A 22,418-nucleotide genomic window follows, 5' to 3' on the forward strand; every position below is an offset into this window, starting at 1 on the left:
CTAGCAGGGGGTGCTAACAATTACAATGAGAATAAATGTTACAAGAAGGGTGAGCAGAGTGTTAATGGGGTCCAGAGAAGGAGCACCAAGGGAGGCAGTCTGAAGGAGGTATGCCAAGACAGATTTGGGGAGTGAGAGGTTGGAAGGATGAGTGAAAAGCAATGGGGATAAACCCAAAAGGAAATTCCAGGCAGCAGGAATAGCATGGGAGAGCATGGGTTAGGCTAAGGCAAGTAGTTTGTTAGGGCTGGACCACAGGACGCATGTCATTAAAAGATGAGATTGGAGAGGTAGGCAGGACCAAGTCATCATGTGCCTCATATTCTATGACAAGGGGTTTAAACTTTATACTAAAAGTTACAGGGGAGCCAATGCAGGATTTTAAGGAAAAGTGTTATGTGATCTTATGTGGTTAAGTGGATTCCTCTGGATGAAACACTGAAGGAATGTATATTAAGGCAAAGAGAACAGTTTGAAAATTTTGCAATAATCTAGAAATGAAGGCCTGAAGAAAGAAGTATACAGTTGGGTAATGGGGAAGAAAAAACTCCAAAGGTGTAGGAGGCCAAATCAAAGTAATTTCAGGATATTAGAGGGAAAGGAGACTGAGGGAAACAAAGAAGCTGATTTCTGGCTTTTTCAGCTTGGGTAATTATGTAGATGATAGAGGAAATAATGTGTTCAGTCCTGGTCTTGTTAAATGTGAAATATCTACCTCTGGCACCACCTAGGGGAGTTGGCACTAAGTAGCTCAATATATGGTCTGGAGCTTAGGAGACAGGTTCAGGAATACTCATATATTCATATATGAATAGTTGGTTGAAACAACAAGAAATATAAGCCTGCCTATTAGGAATATATAGAATGTGAAGGAACGAAGGAAAAAAAGAAACTTTTAAAAGTACTGATGCGTCATGGAGGTAAGTAGAGAACCAGGGCAGTAGAATACCAGAGATTTCTAGAATTAGCCATAGGTTGGTATAAAAGACCCAGAGAGGTCGAAAAAATACTGATGGGTAACCAGAAGGCCTTTGGGTGACTTAAGAACTGTTTTAGTGGAGCAATGAGTGCATGGTAGAAATGCATTTTCCAGGAAGCCTGGCTATGAAGGGAAGGAGAAAGGAAGAAAGGATGAAAGAAAGAAAAAAAAAAAAGGAAAGAAAAGGAGCAGCTCTCAAACTATGTACCCTTTACACGCTTAAAAATTGCTGTGGACTCCAAAGAGCTTTTGTTTATGTTGGTTATATTGCCAATATTTACCATATTAGAAACTGACACTGAGAAATTGAAAAATTACTTATTCATTAATTCATTTTAAATAAGAATAAATGTACATGTTAGCATACATATTTTAATTAAAAACTATATTTCCCCCAAAAATATGAGTGAAATTTTTTTATAGTTTTGCAAATCTCTTTAATTTTTAGCTTAATAGAAGACAGCTGGATTCTAATATCTGCTTCTGCATTCAGTCTGCAGCAATATATCATTTGGGTTAATGTATATGAAGAAAGTCCAGGTTCACACAGACATACAGTTGGAAAGGGAGCAGTATTTTAACAGCCATTTCACAAAGTAGTATTTTTCTTTGACGCTATACTAAAACTTGATAAGTGACAATTTCCTGAAAGTTAGCTGCAGTGTGGAATCTGAAACCATATCAATGAACTTTGTCACATTAAAATCCATGGCACTCTGAATGAATCTTTTACCCATACGTGATTTCGACCTTACGAACCTCTTGAAAGAGACTCAAGAAACCCCAACCACCCTCTGGGAACTGCTGGTTTAAGGTTTAAGAAAAAACTTGGTTGAAGATATGAAACGGATAGTAAACAGAGGTGAAGGGGTCAACCCTGAATAGAAGAAAACCTCTTCTTCTGAATCTAACAGGAGGGAAGCAGAGGTTTGGATACAGATATATTTGAAGCAAGAGGGGGAATTCCTATACAATGTTATTTTCTCTGTGAAGCAGGAGGTGAGGTCATCCAGGGCTAGGTTAAGAATTGCTCAAGTACCTTGAGGGTCACCTGGTAAATGCCTACTATTCCTTCGAGCTCAACACAAAAGGCACTACTGGCTTTTCCTGACAGTCATCTCTTTTGCTCCAAACTGTCACCTGGTTATTCTTCTATTATAACAATGATCATATTTTATTATTTATTGGTCTGCCTTCTCTCCTAGATGGTGTGCTCTCCTGGGCAGGGACCCAACCAAATTCAGCTTTAGCAGCTACTCAGAATATTTGTGCTGAATGCCAGAAGGCTGATTTTTTAAATTAAGAAATCACATCTGCCTATAGATTTTACAGTTGCTACATTCACACTACTTTTTCTTATTTACTTATATTTCTCTCCATTGTTAATTAGTACAATGTGATTGACAAAGCTAGTAAAGGTAGAACTGCTTAGTAATCCTAAAAGCTAGAGCTAAAATACAAAGAATTGAGAATAAGAGCAGTCTATCTGAAGAAGAGGAATAAATTCTGTAACTCTCCTGCATCCAGATTTCTAACAAAGGTGATAGCGTAGGGATGCCAGAAAAGGAAGGCCTTCTAACAACTCCTCCTTATATTAAAGTCTGGAAGTTCTAAACTTCAAAATTTAAAATGTTACTTAAAACATACATCCATCTATCACCACCAACACATATTTGGAAGAACATACACCAAAATATTAACCGTGGTTATCTCTTGATGGTGATTTTTATGGTGGTTTTGTTTTCATTTACTTTTCTGCATTTTCTATAATGAAAATAAATGATATGTGCAGAAAAAAATTAAAAAGTGTCACCTCTTTCAAAGTATTCAAGATTTTACTTTAGTACATTTAGGATTAACAGAAGTGGAACAGGATATATTGCTTACAAATAAATAAATATATTCATGACTATTTTCTCATACCATTAATTCTCATGGTAAAGAAAATCCATTCATATTTTCACACTAGACAACTCAGCCAAGAATACGAGGTAAGGTGATCATTGAGAAATAATACTAAAATGAGTATCTGCTTGTGGAACCCAGTGCCTTCCCACCTGCATGCACATTCTCAAACAAAGTACAGTTCAAAATAGAAATTCAAAAAATTCATATGAAATGCATTAATAAAGTTTTAAGGTTGTGCTTCACGAACAGTCTGATCAGAGGAAGAGAGTGTAGAGGGGTGGATGGAAGATGGACTTTGAGGTTGCCTGGGCCTGGGTTCTAATGTAGCTCTTCCACAAGCCAACTGTGACCAGGGTCAATAACTCAGTTTCTCTGGACTTTGGTTTCTTCATCTGAAAAACAGAGATGCTCTTACCTAAGAGTTGCTGTATAGATTTTAAATTAACAAACACCTAATTCTATCAATAATAAGTGATCAAAGAAAATGTAGCAATGACTATTGTATAGCAGAAGTTATTCTTATGTCACATTTAAAAAAAAAAGAAATGTGCAGAATTGTATTTAAGCTCAATTTTCAGAATAGCAGTGAAGGACAACTGAAAGAATGGAACTAATAGGTCTGAGAACATAGCTAAGCTTTTCATGGTGAGTGTTATTTTATCAAGCATAGTATTTTTAAAATACTTATAACCTTCCTAAAATACATCATCTACACATGCTTTCTTAAGCAAAATATTCTAGATATTTTTGGACAACTCAATATCATCATTAAGAACAAAAGCTCATGATACCTTCTAGACCTAATAAATTATATAGGGCTGCCCTTCTTAAATAGGATATGTGCTGGTATTCCATAAATTAAACATCACATACCATTCTCAAACATTGATTTATCTCAATGGTAAGTATTTAAACATCTTGGATATATTTTTTAAAAGACAAAATATTATACATTCATCAAATATTTACTGAGTCTCTATTTTGTGCTGGATATTGATCCAGGTCCCTGGAGATAAAGCATAAGTTAAGTAAGAAAAAAAAAACTGAATTCATGGAGCTTATATTCTAATAGAGAAAGACAGGTAATAAGCACTTGCCTTATAGTGCATTAGATGGTGCCAAGTGGAATGGAAAAAAATAAACTGAGAAAGGGTTTTAATTTTAAATAGGGTAGTCAAAGTAGCCCTCAATAAGAAGCTGCCGTTTGATTAAAGGTTTGAAGGAATGAGAAAGCTAGCCACTGGGATATCTGTGGGAAAGGTTTCTGGGCAAAAGAAATCGTAAATGCAAGGGTCTGGAGTGGGTCCACTGAAAAACAGCAAGGAGACAGTAAGACTGGAGAAGAGGGGGCAGGAAAGTAGAATAGATGAGAGAGGTAATGGGGCCAGGTCTCCTCGGGCCCTCATAGCCTTTGGATTGACTTTATCTTCTGAGGGAGATGAAAAGACAGTGGAGGTTTTGAGAAGAGGAGAGACACACTCTCTACTCATGTCTTAAAAGGACACCGGCGACTGCTGCTGAGAATAAAGGATATTAAAGTAAAGGCAGAGAAGCAGGAAGAGACCAATTAGTTCAGTACATCAATAATCCAGGTGGAGGTGCTGGAGGCTTGGATCGGAGAGGTAGCAAAGAAGGTAGAAGTACTAGGATGATGGATATTTTCTGAGGTAAAGCACACAGGATCCTGTGTGAGGTGGAGATGGAGATGGAGAAGCCTGTGGCAGGAGCGAGTTTAGCCTGGAAGCTCAGGAGCTCTGTTTGGACAGGTCGGAAGCAAACTTCAAATGAATGTTTAGTGTGCAAACAGAAGAATTAAGGAAATCTGAACTTTCTGACATATCTCTTCAAGGATTACCCCCAGAAAGGGAAAGGGCAATTCTTAATATTCTCCGCTTAGGGCTCCTTGGGCAGACACGTTTTTGAGGCACTAAGAGAGCCATTTGTTCCCATTCTAAATGGCTAAAATGCTTTCTGAGGTCTGCTTTTCATCCCTTCGTTCCCTCTCTTGTTTCCAGGCTGTCTGTACACTTTTCCTATCTGATAAGATACTGACAACCCCGCTCCACTTTCCAAGTTCCTGGAAGCCTGACAGAGAATCTTGGGGGGGCTTCGGAATGCTTTCCACGCGGCGAGCATCTCCGCCGGGTGCTGGTCTTACTTCCTGGTTCTCAGGAAAAGATATTTCATTTCGTAAACGAGTTCTCGGAACACACCGCCCGGGAGTTGAGAAATTCCAGGCGCGGTCTGACCGAGCCACCAGGTGACGTCTCTTCTCGCCCCACGGTCCTCCACAGGTACCACTAACTTTCTGATCCCCAGGGACCCACCCACGTCTTCATCCTGGAGCAATTGCTGCCCACGCAACCTACTTCCTCTCTACCTTTTCTCACTTGGGCTGAAGATAGGCGATTTTCCTTCCGAACCATCCCTCCACAACCCTGGGGCAGAGGGGCCGAGGCCGGGACGCGGACCTCGGACACCTCGCGGAGAAGGTGGCGCGCACGGCCGGAATCCCTTACCTGCCCAGGCGCTGGGAGCGGGGGGCGGGCGGGGCGCCGCGGGGCTGAGCCAGCGGTCGAGGAACCCCGGCCCTAGGGACGGCTGGGGCAGGCTCAACCCGTCAGGCCCCGCCCAGGCCCGCCCCGTCCCCACCCCCGTCCCGCCCTCTTCTTCTTTGTGCCTCTAGGCGGCTCCACACCGTGAGAAATTGCGGGCCTCTTTTAAGGCTCTTCTTTAAGTGGGAGCCTGGCCCTTTAAATAGTCCGTGTCGGAGGCCATTTTAAGGCTTCCGGTCATGCGCACAGCGTAGTTCAGAGGAATGCCTTCACCTGGACGTAAGGTAGGCCGGGTTGAGTTTCTTGCGCCAAGTGGGGCTTGTGTATGGGTCGATGACAAGATAGGCATTGGGACCCTGCCCCTTTGTCCCCAAGAGGAGGGCGACCTGAGCTAGTATCGCGCCTTGGGGTAGGCGGGGCTGGGGGAGGAGAAGAAGCCGGTGGAGCTGCTGGCTGTATCCGGGGTACTTTTCAATGCGCCTGAAGGCTACGCAGCAGGGGACGTTAGTCCTGCTGGTTGGTGGCAGAAGTAGGAAGTAGGAGTGAGTTAGGCGGAGCAACGGCAGTGGAAGGAACTGGAGGCGCTACTGGCCTTTTTTTTAACACCCTCCCAGACTCTGCCCTTAGCCAGCACTTTCCCAGCTTCGGGTCAGCCAGACTACCCCCTTTCTGCCCCGCAAGCTCTTCAACGCATCTGTTGCCTGGGAACACTGCACGTGTGTGCTTAACTCCACGTGGGTTCCTTGGCGGCCTTTCAGCACGGTTCCACTCTTACTGAGATGCTTGGTTGTAATAATTCCGTCATCATTGTATTCTCCTCAGGTTGTTCTATCTATGCCACTAGCTTAGAATGTCTTCATATCTTCTTCCTTTTACTGGGTAAAGAGTAGGTCATTTTTCTTTCCAAGACCAATCCAGCAGCTGAGCTTTTGATCACGTCTCATTGCTTTCCAACTCTTCAAACTCTTCATCAGATTCATCCTGTGCAGTGCTACCAGTCATCTTACTAAAACATCTTTTTGGATTGTGTCATTTTCCTATTCAAACACCTCCAGTGGCCATCCATTGACCACTCAGTGGATTCTAAGTCCCTGACAAGGTGTTCAGTATCTTACCTTGTTCGGCACTAATCCAGCTGTATTTTCCAGAACTGTACTAGAAAACACTTTCTCCTACTGCTCTGTATCTGGACTCTTCAGTTTTCTCTAACACATTGCATATGTTGTTTGTGCATCGCTTATGATAGGTCTTTGACTCATTTCTGCCTCCTGAACTGTTTTGAAGACTTGGCCACTTCTTGCGTATGCCTTTACTGATTATTCTAGACAAAAGTGATTTTTTCTTTCTTCCTTTTCACTCTTACAGCTCTTTATTTGTACTAGCTGTTTCGTTTATTCAACAGTCAGTATTGATTATGTGCCTACTATGTGCTTGACACTGTTCTAATTGTGAGATAATCAGTGAATAAGGCTGACAAGGTTCTTGTTCTCATGGAGCAAACATTCTAGTTGGGGGAGGTATACAATAAATAGTGAAGAAAATTATTAGACAGAAATGCTATGCAGAAAATTAAATAGGATTTTGTGAAAAATAGTGGCTTGCTGGTTCCTCTGGATTATTGGTCAAGGAAGACCTCTTTGAGGATGTTATTGAGGAAGTACTGATTTAATCAACAGGAACAGTTGGCACAAAGGAACTGAAGAAGGCCAGTGAAGCTGGAGTGTAGTGGATAATGGGAAAAAGGTACAAGATAAATTTGGAGAATAGACAGAGTCCAGGATCTTAGAAGTCTTCGGAAGCCAGGGTAAGTAATTTGGATTTTATTATAAATGTGATTAGAGGGTTTAAAAAGGGGTTGTGATATGATTTAATTTACCTTTTAAATCATCATTCTGGCTACTCTGTGGAGAGCAGACTATAGTGGACTAGTAATAGAAGCAGAGATTAGAGACCTTCACAGTGTATAAGAATTTCTGGAATGGAAGTCCTAAAGTAGAGGTGACAAAAGGACAGCAGGAATAATCAGAGAGCCGGATGCTTAAAGGTGATGCAACTTTTGGTGATGAGAAAGTCAAAGCTATGACCGAGATGAAGTGGAAGTGGTGTGAGGTTGAGATTGAGGAACTGAGGGACTGTGATGTTAAATGGATGATCCATATGGATGGTCATGGAGGTCATGCTGGATAGTAGATTTTAAGCCTGGTATTAAAGTCATCACTGAATGAAGAAGAATTGTCGTGGGACCAGAGAGAGTATGGCAGCAAATAGTATAGCCTGATGGCATGAACTTCAAAGGAAATGGGATTTGGGGAGGTAGAGGAGGAAGAAATGGTTTGGAAGTAGCAGTGGCAAACATAGTAAATATTTACAACCTCCAGATCCCAAGGTGGGTATGAAAGGAAAAATAGCCTTCACATGAGAGGGCTACAGAAGAAGCAGCTTGGGGAAAATAGCCAGGTTTCATTAGGGCAAGAAACTGGGGAGACTGTGCAGGAAATAAAGGAATGAGGGAAAATAAATATATCCTATATATTCCCTAGGAATTTAGGATATAGAGAATTTGCTGTGATTTCTACATGACATATTAGAAAGGATGGTGTGGAGGTGGTTTTCTAAATTGGTTCAGATTAGTAGAATACACTGTAGAAATGGGGTGAAGGTCCAGATGATGAATTTCCTGGAGAGTGTGGTTAACACAAAGAACGGAGTAGTACTGGTCCCCTGAGCATTTTATTTTTCCTGAATCTCCATCTGGTAGCCATGGGTTGTGTGAAGAATGAGTGAAGTTGGCTTCAAGAAGGTTTGTAAAGGTTTTTTTCTCTCTAATGCCAGAGAGAGATGGTTGGAATTTTTCTCTGGGTCAGCCGCAAAAGTTTGTATCTGTGAAAGTTTGTATCTGGCTTTCGAGAAGGTTTAAGGTCTAGGGTTAATTTAAGCCTACCTAGAAACCTAATCACATTGCAAGTTGGTTTTAGAACTTCATTTATCTATCAATTTGGACTATTTCTTCCTGTCTTCTCCTCAACCCTTCTTCCATCCCTATCTCTTCATACATAAATATCTAGCTACAGATTCTCTGGAATTAGTTGGAAATTTTAGTTTTCAGGGATAGAGTTCAGACAAATCATTGTAAACAGGCGTATGTTCTAGTCTCTTCTTTGTAAGCCTACAGATGGTATTTTAAAAGTGAACTTGAAACTTAACCCATTTTAATCCTGGAATTTTAATAGATGGAAGCCTGGAGTGGGTGAAGAGTCAAGGTGCAAATCACCAGATATCTCGGTATAAGAGAGTCAAAATACACATGATATATAGAAATAAATTAGATTAGTAATGTCTTTTAAGGGGACTCAGGATTGGAAGGGAGAGGGAGAAGGAGAATTAAATAAATCTTTCAAACCTATTTCTTTTTTTTTTATCCAGAATTTTTCTTTCTGGTAATTGACCATCTCTTTGTTTCTTTTATAGGCATTGTTATTTGAGAATGGAAGAGGATACAGATTTTAGAATCAGGTTTAGTTCTCTTTGTTTCATTACAGATCACGTGGGATTTCATGGCACCATAAAAAGCTCACCAAGTGACTTTGTTGTTATTGAGATTGATGAACAGGGACAGTTAGTTAATAAAGCCAGTGATGAACCTATTCACAAGGTTAATAAAATACTACCTGTGCCAAATAATTTGGCTAAAAAAACAAACCTAGATCCTCAAAATTTATCCTTTGACGAGAGAAGCAATCAAGAAGTCAGTACTTTGGCTGGGTGCTCTGGTGATGACCAAAATTATGAGCCTGGTTCAGAAAAGGAAGACACTATCGAAGATGGAACTTCCAAAGGTGAAGAAGAAAACATTGATGTGTTAGGATCCTTGTTAGATGAAAAAACTAATGAATTACTGAATCGGTTTGCCTGTGATGTAAAAGAGAAGTGGAATTCTAAAACTGAACTAATTGGACCATCTTCTGAATTCTCATTAGGCAGAATCCTTGACAAAAACCAGAGGGCTATTTTGCATAGTGCTCTTAGGCAGAAATTTCCTTTTTTAATAACTGTAGGAAAAAACAGTGAAATTGTTGTAAAACCAAATCTTGAGTATCAAGAACTCTGTCACTTGGTATCTGAAGAAGAAGCATTTGACTTTTTTAAATATTTGGATGCAAAGAAAGAAAATTCCAAATTTACCTTTAAACCTGATATAAACAAAGATCACCGAAAGGCTGTCCACCATTTTATCAACAAAAAGTTTGGAAATCTTGTGGAAACCAAATCTTTTCCTGAACCGAATTATGCTGCTGATAATCCAAAGGCAGTGATAACAGTAAGATTTCGGGAAAAGGCACACAAGCCCAGGAAAAGGTCTCTTCATGAATGCCAGGGAAGAAGAGTTATATACACAGGTAATTTAATACATCATTATTATTTTCTTAGATAAATTAGTTAAAGTTGCATGAAAGCTGAATAATTTCAAATGAATTAAATAGCCTTGTCCAGAGAGATATTGGAAACAATATATGGGTCCTATTTTTTAATGGAAGGGAAAGTCTTTCAAAATACACTGGTTGTAAAAATTAACCTTATTGGGGCTTCCCTGGTGGCCCAGTGGTTGAGAGTCCGCCTGCCCACGCAGGGGACACGGGTTCGTGCCCCGGTCTGGGAAGATCCCACATGCCGCGGAGCGGCTAGGCCCGTGAGCCATGGCTGCTGAGCCTGCGCATCCGGAGCCTGTGCTCCGCAACGGGAGAGGCCACAACAGTGAGAGGCCCGTGTACCGCAAAAAAAAAAAACAAAACAAAAACAAAAAACTAACCTTATTGATGAAAGTGTCTTTAATACAGATACTTATAGTTAACATAGTCACAAATGTATAAAGTTGAAGCAGTTACTTTGCATTGAAGTAAGTGTTGTGGGGATGAATCTTGATTTCATATTTTGAGAGTTATCTTAATTAAAATTAAGTATTTGGAGAGAAGTAGAATACGTTTGCTGTGCTTGGGGAAGTGAAGAGAATACCTTGTAATCTAAAACAGCTGGACTTAACTGCCCAAGGTAGGGAACCTGCAAACTTACTTCCTTTGGCTGTCAGTCTTTTAGAGAAGAGATTCTCAGATTTTAGCATGCATTATAATCACCAAAAGGGCTTGTTGAGAGAGATCTCTGAGCCCTATTCTCAGATTTTCTGATTTAGAATGTTTGGGGTAGGGCTTTCACAGATTCCCAGGGGATCCTTTTTCTGCTGGTCTGGGGACCACATTTTGAGAATCACTGTCTTAGGGAATATATTCACTTTCTAGGATGGAGTGGAACTGATAAAATCTCACTCTGCAAGTTTGGCTGACCAGGTTTAATTGGCCTGTATCCTACGTGAAGGATGGCAAGTGTTTCAGATGGTCCTGTTTTATAAGTAAACAGCACAGCATTTAAAATATAAACAGCAACTCAGATTTGCACAAATGTGTGTATCTGGCACAGAAACAAGGTTGTACTATGTAGGGAACTCTGTGATGTAAGTGAAAAGAGTTTGGATCTTGGAGCTATGTGGGTTTTATTTTACGTTATGACTTTAGTTCATAAAACGATCTATGAACTTTTTAATATCTTTAGGACTTAGTTTCCATAAATGTAAAACTGGAAAGAATAATACCATGGGCAAGTTACTTAACAATTCATAACTTTTGGTTGTACTTTAAAAATGGGGTAGTAGTAAAGCCTAATTCACAATGATACTCTAAGGATTAGATGAAATAATGAATGCAAATATTTAGTATGTAATCGTTTTTCAAATGTTGGTGTCTTCTGTCTTGGAAATTTGTCCAGTTGTATGACTTACCTTTTCATGAAAAAGCTGCTAGTATAGGAGTTGACACATGAGGCATGCAATAAATGTTAACAGATAAATCTGTTTTGAAGGAAAAACAAAACTAGTTTTACACGCGGGGAGAGAATTGCTGATCAGTGTTTTAAGCAAGTGTAGATTTTGTACGACTTGAAATTCTAACAGCATTTGAATTAATGAACCAAAAAATTGTGGAAACTTTTATATATTAGTTTAAATTAGTTTTACCAAAACTATGAATAATTGGAGAGACATGTTCAAGAGAGGAATTGATGGTTCACCAGAAGATAGTATGAAGATACTGGGATACCTATAAGTACAAGAACAAAGAAAAAGACAAAGATAAACTTTGCTTATCCCAGATTTTGCTTAGGCCAGCCTTTTGTAAGAACAAACATAGTTCATATAAAAAAATTCCTTAATAAGTAGACCTACCTAAAAAATAGAACACTTAAAAAAACCTTTTATTTTTAATTGTTATAAAATATACATAACATAAACTTTACCATTTTAACCATGTTTAAGTGTACAGTTTAATGGCATTAAGTACATTCACGTTGTTGTACAACTATCACTGCCATCCATCTCCAGACTCTTTTCATCTCCTCAGACTGAAACTGTATGTCTGTTAGACAATAACTCTCTATTCCCTTCTCCCCTAGCCTCTCCTCTAGGTATCTCATATAAGTGGAATCATACAACTTTTGTTCTTTTGTGATTGGCTTATTTCACTTAGCTTATGGTTTATAAGGTTTACTTGTGTGTGTGTGTTAGAATTTCTTTACTGTGTTAGAATTTCTTTACTTTTTAAGGCTGAATAATATTCTGTTGTATGTATACATACATCTTGTTATTTTGTTTATCCATTCATCTGCCAGTGGACACAGTTGCTTCCATCTTTTGGCTATCGTGAATAATGCGGCTATGAACATGGCTATATTGGTTTAAGTTCCTGTTTTCAGTTCTTTTGGGTATATACCCAAAAATGGAATTGCTGGATAATAAGGTAATTCTATGTTTAATTTTTTGAGGTAGTGGTATACTGTTTTCTTAGACACTTTTTTGAAGAAGGAATTGTATGAAAAATTTAAGCATCCAATGACATTTTCATTTTAGGTATTGCATTTATCAGCTCTAGAAGTTTTATTTGGTTCTTTCTTAGGTCCTCAATTTCTTGTTATGTTCATGTTTTCCTATAATCTTTGAGTCTTTTTTTAAAAATTTTTTAAATTTATTTTTGTCTGCGTTGAGTCTTTGTTGCTGCGCACGGGCTTTCTCTAGTTGCTGCGAGCGGGGGCTACTCTTCCTTGCAGTGGGTGGGCTTCTTATTGCGGTGACTTCTCTTGTTGCGAAGCATGGGCTCTAGGCACATGGGCTTCAGTAGTTGTGGCACGTGGGCTCAGTAGTTGTGGCTCACGGGCTCTAGAGCGCAGTTCGAGCCTATTTTTAATGGGTCTTTAAAAATATTTGTCTGCTAATTTCATCTCTGTTGTTTCTGGGTCTGTTTCTATTGACTGACTTTTATTTGGCTCATGGGTCATATTTTCCTGCTTCTTTGCATGTCCAATACTAGTTTTTGGAGGTCAAACATTGTGAGTGTTACCTTGTTGAGTGTCTGGATTTTGTTGTCTTGTTTTAGAGAGTGTTGAACATGCTCTAGCAGGTAGGAAGTAGTTTGCAGATCCATCTGAGGCTTCATCTTGAATTTTATTAACGGAGGTCCAGAGTAGGCTTTACACTAGTGCTGTCATACAGCTCTACTATGTATTTAAGGAGCCTATCCACACTGGACCTGATAGAGAGGAAAACTACTAGAATTTGAGCTGATGTTTTAATGGGATGAGTCTTTGGGGCATTGGGAAAGACCGAGTATATTTTGAATGGGGGTGGGACATAAAGTATTAGAGCCAGAAGGTAGATTCTCAGTATCTGAGAAGACTCTCAGTGGCTGGTGTGACGAATGGAACATGACAGAAGTGATGGTGTGTGATGTCTAAGGCTAGGTCATAAAAGGTATTGCACTTTTTGCGCACAGTTCTTGGATGGCTCACTTTGGGGTAAGCTAGCTACCAGACTTTAGGGCTATTAAAGCAGCTCTTTGGAGAGGAACTGAGGCCTTCCGCCAATAGCCAGTACCAACTTGCCAGCCATGTGAGTGAGTGAACCCCTTGGAAATGGATCCTCCAACTCCTGTCAGGAGTTTTGAGTAACTGCAGCCCTAGCCACGTTGTGCTGCAACCTCCTGAGAGAGCCTGAGCTAGAACCCACCAAACCACGGTGCTCTTGAATTCCTGCTCCAGAGAAGTTCTGAGAGATAAGTGAACATTGTAAGCCAGTAGGGTTTGGGGCAACTTGTTACACAACACTAGATAAATGATATGTAACATTTAATTCTAGGCATGCAGATTACTAATCAGCAAGGAACTCAAGGGATCACCTATGCAGATTTCTGGAACACGTTCTCTTACTCTGCACTATGAATTCCAGCCCACTGGGCCTTCTTGAACTCCAGCCTCAGCAAGACCACCGTGCTCTACTTGGATTCCTCCTCCCTGGCCCAGAAAGTACCCCTAGTTAGAAAACCATGTGTTGTTTTTTTTTTTTTTTTTTGCGGTACACAGCCCCTCACTGTTGTGGCCTCTCCCGTTGTGGAGCACCGGCTCCGGACGCGCAGACTCAGCAGCCATGGCTTACGGGCCCAGCCGCTCCGCGGCATGTGGGATCCTCCCAGACCGGGGCACTAACCCGTGTCCCCTGCATCAGCAGGCGGCCTCTCAACCACTGCACCACCAGGGAAGCCCAAAACCATGGTATTTTAAGACTCACCTCGTTTGTTTTGCTTTTCCTTTTGGATCACAGTTCTGTGATGCCTTTAGTCCAGGGTCCAAAGACAGGTGTTTCATATGTTTTGTCTAGTTTTCTGTTTGTTTACAGTGGGAGTTCAAAGTTGGTACCAATTATTCCAACATGGTGCTAGAAGTGGAAGTCTCTAAAATTGAATTTTAAAATTTAGCATAGTTGATTTTCTTTTCCAATACTTCATTTATTCCAACTAATTAAGAAAATGTTATAAATCTTATAAATTCAACATAAATTTGGTGATGTTTACATTTTCTTATATGTGCCAATATTATTTACTAACTTAATGAGATTTCAGTGTAAGAAAGACAAGTTTAAATCAATTAGACACTTTTAATTGGAATTACTTGAGTTTCATTACCTTAAACATTCCAAGTGCATAAGACATTCATTAACACAAATACTAAAAACCGTGAATTTGATCGTCTTAAATATTTCTATTCTAAATTCTGTATCTTCATGGATAAAATATACCTATGCACTAAGGCTAATCAGCAACAAACTGATATAATCTCAGACAGTTTGGAGGCTCCTTCTTAGATGGCTGAGCTTGCCTAATGACCTGTGAGTGACATGCCTCGATTGTCAGGGACAGATTTGACGCATTGAACTCTAGTTATCAAACACATGTCCTTTAAAACTTTAAGTGTTGCTCTCCTAGCCTTCTTACTTTATATAATACACTTTCTTGGTCTGTTTTTCACAGTTTGTACCTCCTAGCCAGGCTGCCGCAACACTTTTAAGATATTTTAGTGGTGTCTAATTCCGTAGATTTGGTATATTTGAAAGACTACTATATTTTTTCACATTATTACTAATTGATTCTCAAATGTTTGGTTCCAGGACTAGTATAGCTCTTATAAATTACTGTGAACCCCAAACAGCTTTTGTTTATGTGTTAATTGTATTTAACCTATTAGCAATTTAAAATGAATTTTAAAAGATATGAATTTATTTAAAATAATCTATTTTATTCATCGATGGTCAAAAGGTACAAACTCCCAGTGATAAATAAGTCCTGGGATATAATGTACAGCATGGTGACTACAGTTAATAATACTGTGTTATATATTTGAAAGTTGCTAAAGGAGTAGATCTTAACAGTTCTTATCACAAGGAAAAAAATTTTGTAGTGATCATTTCACAATATGTACAAATATTGAAGCATTATTGCTGATTTTAAAAACTTTTTCATAGGGCTTCCCTGGTGGCGCAGTGGTTGAGAGTCCGCCTGCTGATGCAGGGGACACGGGTTCGTGCCCCGGTCTGGGAAGATCCCACATGCCGCGGAATGGCTGGGCCCGTGAGCCATGGCTGTTGAGCCTGCGCGTATGGAGCCTGTGCTCCACAACGGGAGAGGCCACAACAGTGAGAGGCCCACGTACCACAAAAAAAAAAAAAACTTTTTCATAAATGCATGTTTTTCTTCATATTTTTGAGACTTGCTATTTTCATGTTTTTTGAGGTTTATTTATATAGAGATCTAAAGAACATACAGATCTTTCCCTTTCTTTTAAACAGTGTGATTTCTAAAGTGTAGATATTACAAGCTTTTGTTTAGCTATTTCATATGTTCAGAGATAGATAGATAGGTAAATTTCACATCCTTCTACTTCCTGAGTCACATGTACGTTAAATGTTCATTTTTCTTAGAGCACTCCTCAGAGAGACCCATGTAGCTGCTGATGACAGTTACAAGAGGTGAACAAAATAGAAATTATTCTGCAGAAAACTTTGAATTTCCTTTTCATGATTTGAGGGAAAAGGGCAGTACTTTGAAGCATCTTATATGTATATGGTGAACTGAGGATTGAGGTATTTTGTTACTGTCAATGTTGGCAGGTTATATAGGCCAACAAGTTGGGGGGCTGTTTTGGTGGCCGTTACTGCGCTTGTTCCTCCTTCCTCTTCTGCACCCTCACTCCTACTCTCTCATCTAGTAGACATTTGAAGCAGCTAGCACGAAGCAAGTATGGTTTTATTTCCTGGTTTGCTGGCCTGGAACTCCCAGTCCGTGGGGTGCACAGTTTAAAGAGATAAATTATAACATGGTGTTCAGTGTCACAATATAGATAATGACAGCTAGTGGAGACATGCAGATTTAAGTAATTAACTTCCTGTAAAGTTCATTTATTCATCCATTCAATAAATACTTGAATACTTACTATGTGTTAGGCTGAAGATATAATGGTCAATAAGATAGGGCTTCCCTGGTGGCGCAGTGGTTGAGAGTTCGCCTGCCGATGCAGGGGACACGGATTCGTGCCCCAGTCCGGGAGGATCCCACATGCCACGGAGCGGCTGGGCCCGTGAGCCATGGTCACTGAACCTGCGCATCCGGAGCCTGTGCTCCGCAACGGGAGAGGCCAAGGCAGTGAGAGGCCCGCTTACCGCCAAAACAAAAACAAGACAAACGGGATTGCTGCTGTGGCCATTGGGTCTTGAAGCATGAATAGAAGTATGGCAAATAGTAAATGGAGGGAGCACATGAAGGCTCTAGTCCATCCAAGGATTGTGAGGAGTTCTCTGTGTTAGGATTATAGGTTATATGAATGGGAGTGACACATGCGGAGACTGGAAGGGTAGATTAGGGCTAATGTGACTGGGGCCAGTATGAGCATCAGATCAGGGAATTTGGATTTTTTTTTTTTTTCTGTAAGCCTTTAATGAGCCCACTAGAATTTTAAAAATGAGCGCTGAAATCCATGAGGTTTTGTATTTTACTGGTTGTATTTTGATTAAAAAGTACTCATTATTTAAATTAGTGATTTGATTCATTATAATGACCTGTCAGTCTGCTAAGAATGTAGTTGATGTATGTTAGCTGGTTTTTTTGTAATCGGGGATTATTTTTGTTTCAGCCTTTACCCTACGAAAAGAAAATCTGGAAATGTTTGAAGCAGTTGGTTTTTTAGCTATCAAACTTGGAGTGATTCCTTCGGATTTTAGTTATGCAGGACTTAAAGACAAGAAAGCCATCACTTATCAAGCAATGGTTGTTAGAAAAGTGACGCCAGAGAGGTAATAAGATGTTACTTTAAAGGACAGACTTTATTTTCTTATTGCATCAAAAACTCAGAATAATACTGGGAGCATATTAATCTCACTATCAATAGTAATTGATTGCAGGCTTACTCAGCACATATTCTGCATTAATAGTATAATTAGCTTCTAAATAGAGTTTTGTTGTTGAACAAAACAAAACTCTATTTAGAACTCTAAACTCTATTTAGAAACAAAACTCTATTGAACAACAAAACAAAACTCTATTTAGAAGATAATACGTTTATTTAGAAGATAGTACATGTATTATTTAGAAGATAATACGTGTATTTAGAAGAAATACATGTTTATTATAGAAGATTTAGAAAATAGAATAAAAAAGAAATTAAATGTCACTAAAAGTTCTCTTACTCAGAAATAACCACAGTAACACTTTGATCCATTTCCTTCCAGTCTTTTTTCAAATACTGTGCTACATACAGATGCTACAAAGCCATTTTTTACATATGTGAAAATCGCACTGTGTGTGTAATTTATATTTTACTTATAAAAATAATTAGTATTCTTAATGAAAATTTATGTCATGAAATATTTCAGAGTCATGTTCATTATACAGACTAATTTATTTAACATTCTTCTGTTTTGGGACATAGAAATTTATTCCAGTTTTTCACTGTAAATACTACTGTGATTAATATGATTGTACTTAAATCTGTGCCTTGTGGATACTTTCCTCAAGATAAAGTTCAGAAAGTTGAATCATTGAACCATAATTCTGCCTAACTTGATGTAATATTGATATATTAATCTTCAGTCATCAGATGTTTAAGTATTCACTACTTGCAGGTAGATGTTTCAAAGTTCTTATATGTGGGACAAAAAAAAATTGTTTGTGATTTTGTCTTTGTGGTCAAAAAGTGCAGTATAGTAAGAGAGAATGACTTTAGATGTTAAAAGGTATTTAGATGTTAAAAATTAGTTTTTAACCATCAAAGACAATACAAGTTATTAGTTTCTAGGAGGAGCAGGTACTTTGATTTGGCTTATGGGTAGGGGATTTTAATTACCCATCAACTAACAGTAAGATTTTAGCAGATGCAGAAAATCTGAAGATAGTTTAGAGGGGCAGTAAGCTAAAAAGTCTGCCTAATAAAGCAGGTAGTTCCTGTAAGGACTACAGAAAATATGATGTAAAGAAGAATTTACATCAGTTCTTATAGGATCTTAAAAGTTAGGCTAAGACAATTGGAATCTATTATTTAGATGTTGGTGAAAAATTGAAAATTTGAATAAGGAAGTGTTCAGAGCAGAATTTTAGGAAAATCCTCTGGCACTAGTGGTTTTTTGGTAACATTGGAGAAAGAGAGACTGAGGAGGAAAGGAGCAAAGTCTAAGGACAGGAAGAGCAGAGAACAGTTAAGAGGTTCTATCCCTTGAACTAAGAAGTCAGAAGGCTACATAGAGTAGTAGCATTAGGTATATGTGTTCCAGTTCTTAAAATAACTCTTAATATATTCCTATGATAAAGGGTTTTTAGTGTACATTTGTTGAAATAAATGAAAGATGTGTTTTTGAAATAGTTCCCCCAATTTTTATTTTAGTATTCTGATATAAGTGGTTGTCTGCCAACTGTCATTTAAACTTTATTTAAACTAACTTTTTGACATTTTTAACATAATTTTTTAATGTTTAAGCATTTAAACTAATTTTTTAAATGTAAGATTTAACTGAGTCTATATGATTTATCATTTATAGGTTGAAAAATATTGAAAAAGAAATTGAAAAGAAAAGAATGAATGTGTTTAATATTCAGTCTGTAGATGATTCCCTTAGACTCGGTCAGCTCAAAGGAAATCACTTTGATATTGTCATCAGAAATTTAAAAAATCAAATAAATGATTCTGCAAACCTGAGAGAGAGAATTTTGGAGGCAGTAGAAAATGTTAAGGTAAGAAAACTGCACTTTTTAAAAAAATTAATTTATTTTTGGCTTAGTTGGGTCTTAGTTGCTGTATGCGGGATCTTTCATTGCGGCATGTGGGCTTGTCTCTAGTTGTGGCGCGTGAGCTCTAGAGTGCGTGGGCTCTCTAATTGTGGTGAGCGGGCTTAGTTGCCCAACCAGGGATCAAACCCGTGTCCCGTGCATTGGAAGGCGGATTCTTAACCACTGGACTACCAAGGATGTCCCCAAACTGCACTTTAAAATAGAGTATTATAGGAAAATCTTTATAGTCCCTTCCTTTACATTGAGATAAGAAGGGAAATTTTTCTTTTTCTTTTGTACCTTTTCTTTTTATTGCATGTATAATTATTTTTTAAAATGATAATTAGGGCCATTTGACTTATTTTTTTATTTTTCTCCTTAGTACACATTTTTGTATTGAAAAAACACAACTTCAGTGTAATAAAAAAAATTGTATAGTGTTCCTCAGTGTGGGGGTAAAAACTATCTGTATAAAAAGACAGATTGTTTTGTTTTGTTTTGTTTTTTTAGTATCTGTCATATAGAGTAGTATTTCAGGCAAAGAGATTAATTTTGGGGGGAACTTTGTCTAGTAATTCTTTTCAGAAATCTTTGGCAAATAGTTTTTATATTACTTTTCAGAATCTTTTTTCTCTTCAGTCTAATTTTGAATTTTGTTTCAGTGTATACAAATGATAAATCATATACATATTGTCTTACAGTAAAAAAATTACTTACCATAAGTTTTTAAATAACATTTGCCAGGCATCTAAATATGCACATACAACCATAGCCTTCATTCTGATCATGTAGACTATGGGTTCAGCAAACTTTTTTCTGTAAAGGGCCAGATAATAAATATTTGTGGTTTTGTAGGCATATGGTCTCTGTTGCAGGTACTCTACTGCTGTTGTGTGGAAGCATCCATGGACAATATGTAAATGAATGAGCATGGCCATATTCTAATAAAAACCTTGTTTACAAAAACAGGTGTTGGGCCAGATTTGACTTGTGGGCCAGTTAATAGCTTGCTAACTCCTGATCTAGACCCATAATGCTCAACCTGGGGTGCTTTCAAAACATTTCAGCAGTCTGTCTCTTCTCCCAAACCAATTAAATAAGAACATTTGGGGGCTTCCCTGGTGGCGCAGTGGTTGAGAGTCTGCCTGCCAATGCAGGGGACACGGGTTTGTACCCCAGTCCGGGAAGATCCCACATGCCGCAGAGTGGCTGGGCCCGTGAGCCATGGCCACTGAGCCTGTGCGTCCGGAGCCTGTGCTCCGCAACGGGAGAGGCCACAACTGTGAGAGGCCCACGTACTGCAGGAAAAAAAAAAAAAAAAAAAATACATTTGGGGATGCAGCTTAGGCATTAGCGTTTAAAAAAAAAACTCCCTAAGTGATTCTTCTCTACAGCTAACACTGAGAAACACAGATCTAAGTTTCTGACCACAAAGACCTTTTTACACAATTTTATGCCTCTCCAGCAGGAAAACAAACAAACAGAAATCAGGTTTTAATCAATGTCATGCCTAACAGGAAAATATCTTCCAACTAAAGATTTTTAAAATCTTTAAAATATACAGGCATTCCCTGATTATATACTTTTTATATGGTTGTTTTTTCCTTTTCTTCTAGACCTACCTAAGATTCTTTTTTTTTTTTTTTCCCCTGATAAACTGTTTAAAAGATATCCCTTAGAAAAAGGAGTGGGGTTTTCTGAACTCTGATAGCATTTATTGCCAGACTTTCATTTGGTATTTATGCATATACATTTTAAAATCCCCACTAGGAATAATCTTAGATTTAGCCAACTTTCCTTTAGCTCTCATGATGAGGGGAAGGAAGTTGAGAAGTCCTGAAAATAAGAAGTTTTTGGAGTTTTGTTTTAAAGGGTTATAAACCTTTTGTTATATAACTAACCCTAAGTAATTTGGAGGGGTACTTAAAACTCTTCTGGTGTTTGGAGGATATTGTGTAATGTTATTTTTCCAAATTTGAAATAAGTAAAAGTATTTAACTGTGAGATTTAATACAGGGAGTACTTATTCTATCTGCAGTTGATCTTTGTGGCATGAGGTCAGGACGCAGTTCCTTGTGCACCGTGCTGATTACAAATTATCTTAGCATCTTTTATTGAACAGTCCTGGAGTTGGTGCTTGATAATCATTGTTGAATGAATATATATTCCCCCATAAAGTGAGTGTAGAGAACTCTTCTGTCTTTCAAGAAACCATCTGGGCCTGGGGTTTGCTTTGTGAGAACATGTTTAACCACTGACCAATGTCTTTAATGGTTGCAGTGGTAAATTACAATTTTCTATTCCTGCTGAAGTGACTCCATGCCATTGCCTTGGCCCAGGCTTTCAGAAACTGAGATAATCGAAAAATGAACCATTATATATAAAGAAGCCAAGACTTGCTGGGTTTGAAAATAAATCTGCTTTGTATTTCAAGCATCTCCAGATAGCAGAAGTCTCAAAATCAGAAAGAGCTTGAGGGCAAAGTGCAGATCCAATAGTAGGTAACCAGTACATCCCAGTTTTCCCAGAACTTTCATGAGTTTAGCACCAGGAGTCCCACATTCCAGAAAACTCCTCAGTAATGTGAATGAAAAGCTGACATATTTTTAAAGATTTTTCACTTATTTCTAACTTCTAATCATTTGTTCTTTTCCTTTCTATATTTTAACTGTATAGTGTTTCTCAGCCCATTTGGCATCCATGTGCATATTGCCAATTACAAGATTCTTTTATTGAAATAAATACAACAAGAAAGACTTGATTACATATTCCGACACAATAATTGTATTTATTTATCTTAGTTTGGGGCTATAACAAAGAACCATAGACTGGGTGATTTTTAAACAAGAGAAAATTACTTCTTATAGTTCTGGAGGCTGGAAGCCTAAGATCAGGGTTCCTGCCTGGTCTTCTTATTGTATTCACACACTGCAGAAATAGAGTGGGCTAGTTCTACCACCATTTCTTATAAGGGCACTAATCCTATTCATGAGGGCTCTATCCTCATGATCTAATTACCTCCCCAAATCCCCACCTCCAAACACCATCAGATTGGAGGTTAGGATTTCAACATATGACTTTTGGTGGCTCACAGGCATGCAGTCCATAACAATATACTTTTAATTAATTGATTTTTTTTTTTGTATTTATAGAATAAAGGGTTTGTGAATTACTATGGACCACAGAGATTTGGGATAGGAAGGAAAGTTCACACAGACCAAATTGGATTGGCTTTGCTGAAGAGTGAAATGGTATGGATTCTTTAAAAGTATGGACTTAGCTGTTTTGTCAGTTGTC

The 22,418-nt window shown here is 38.5% G+C and overlaps 2 protein-coding genes across 15 annotated transcripts in view; one reads left to right on the forward strand and one right to left on the reverse strand.

Annotated features, from left to right (window-relative positions):
* Window positions 1–5,519, reverse strand: part of IRAK4 (interleukin 1 receptor associated kinase 4) — a 30,099-nt gene extending 24,580 nt beyond the window's left edge. For 2 of the 3 annotated variants that reach the window (XM_027093503.1, XM_027093504.1), the window contains exon 1: window positions 5,407–5,519. The gene's annotated coding sequence lies outside the window, so the exon portion shown is untranslated. The remainder of the gene's footprint in view (window positions 1–5,406) is intronic. The other variant, XM_027093502.1, reaches the window with a different exon arrangement.
* An 81-nt stretch (window positions 5,520–5,600) lies between these two features.
* Window positions 5,601–22,418, forward strand: part of PUS7L (pseudouridine synthase 7 like) — a 38,386-nt gene continuing 21,568 nt past the window's right edge. For 7 of the 12 annotated variants that reach the window (XM_027093490.1, XM_027093491.1, XM_027093492.1 and 4 more), the window contains exons 1-6: window positions 5,603–5,726; window positions 7,119–7,246; window positions 8,911–9,839; window positions 16,996–17,155; window positions 18,893–19,085; window positions 22,274–22,372. In XM_027093490.1, the coding sequence (XP_026949291.1) occupies window positions 8,927–9,839; window positions 16,996–17,155; window positions 18,893–19,085; window positions 22,274–22,372 (1,365 nt within the window). In that variant the 5' untranslated portion in view covers window positions 5,603–5,726; window positions 7,119–7,246; window positions 8,911–8,926. Of the gene's footprint in view, window positions 5,727–7,118; window positions 7,247–8,910; window positions 9,840–12,153; window positions 12,282–16,995; window positions 17,156–18,892; window positions 19,086–22,273; window positions 22,373–22,418 lie in introns of those variants that run through there. The other 5 variants (XM_027093497.1, XM_027093498.1, XM_027093501.1 and 2 more) reach the window with 5 other exon arrangements.

Source organism: Aethalodelphis obliquidens, unplaced genomic scaffold (genome assembly GCF_003676395.1).
Source record: "Aethalodelphis obliquidens isolate GAN/ISIS:26980383/991018 unplaced genomic scaffold, ASM367639v1 scaffold84, whole genome shotgun sequence".
NCBI lineage: Eukaryota > Metazoa > Chordata > Mammalia > Artiodactyla > Delphinidae > Aethalodelphis > Aethalodelphis obliquidens.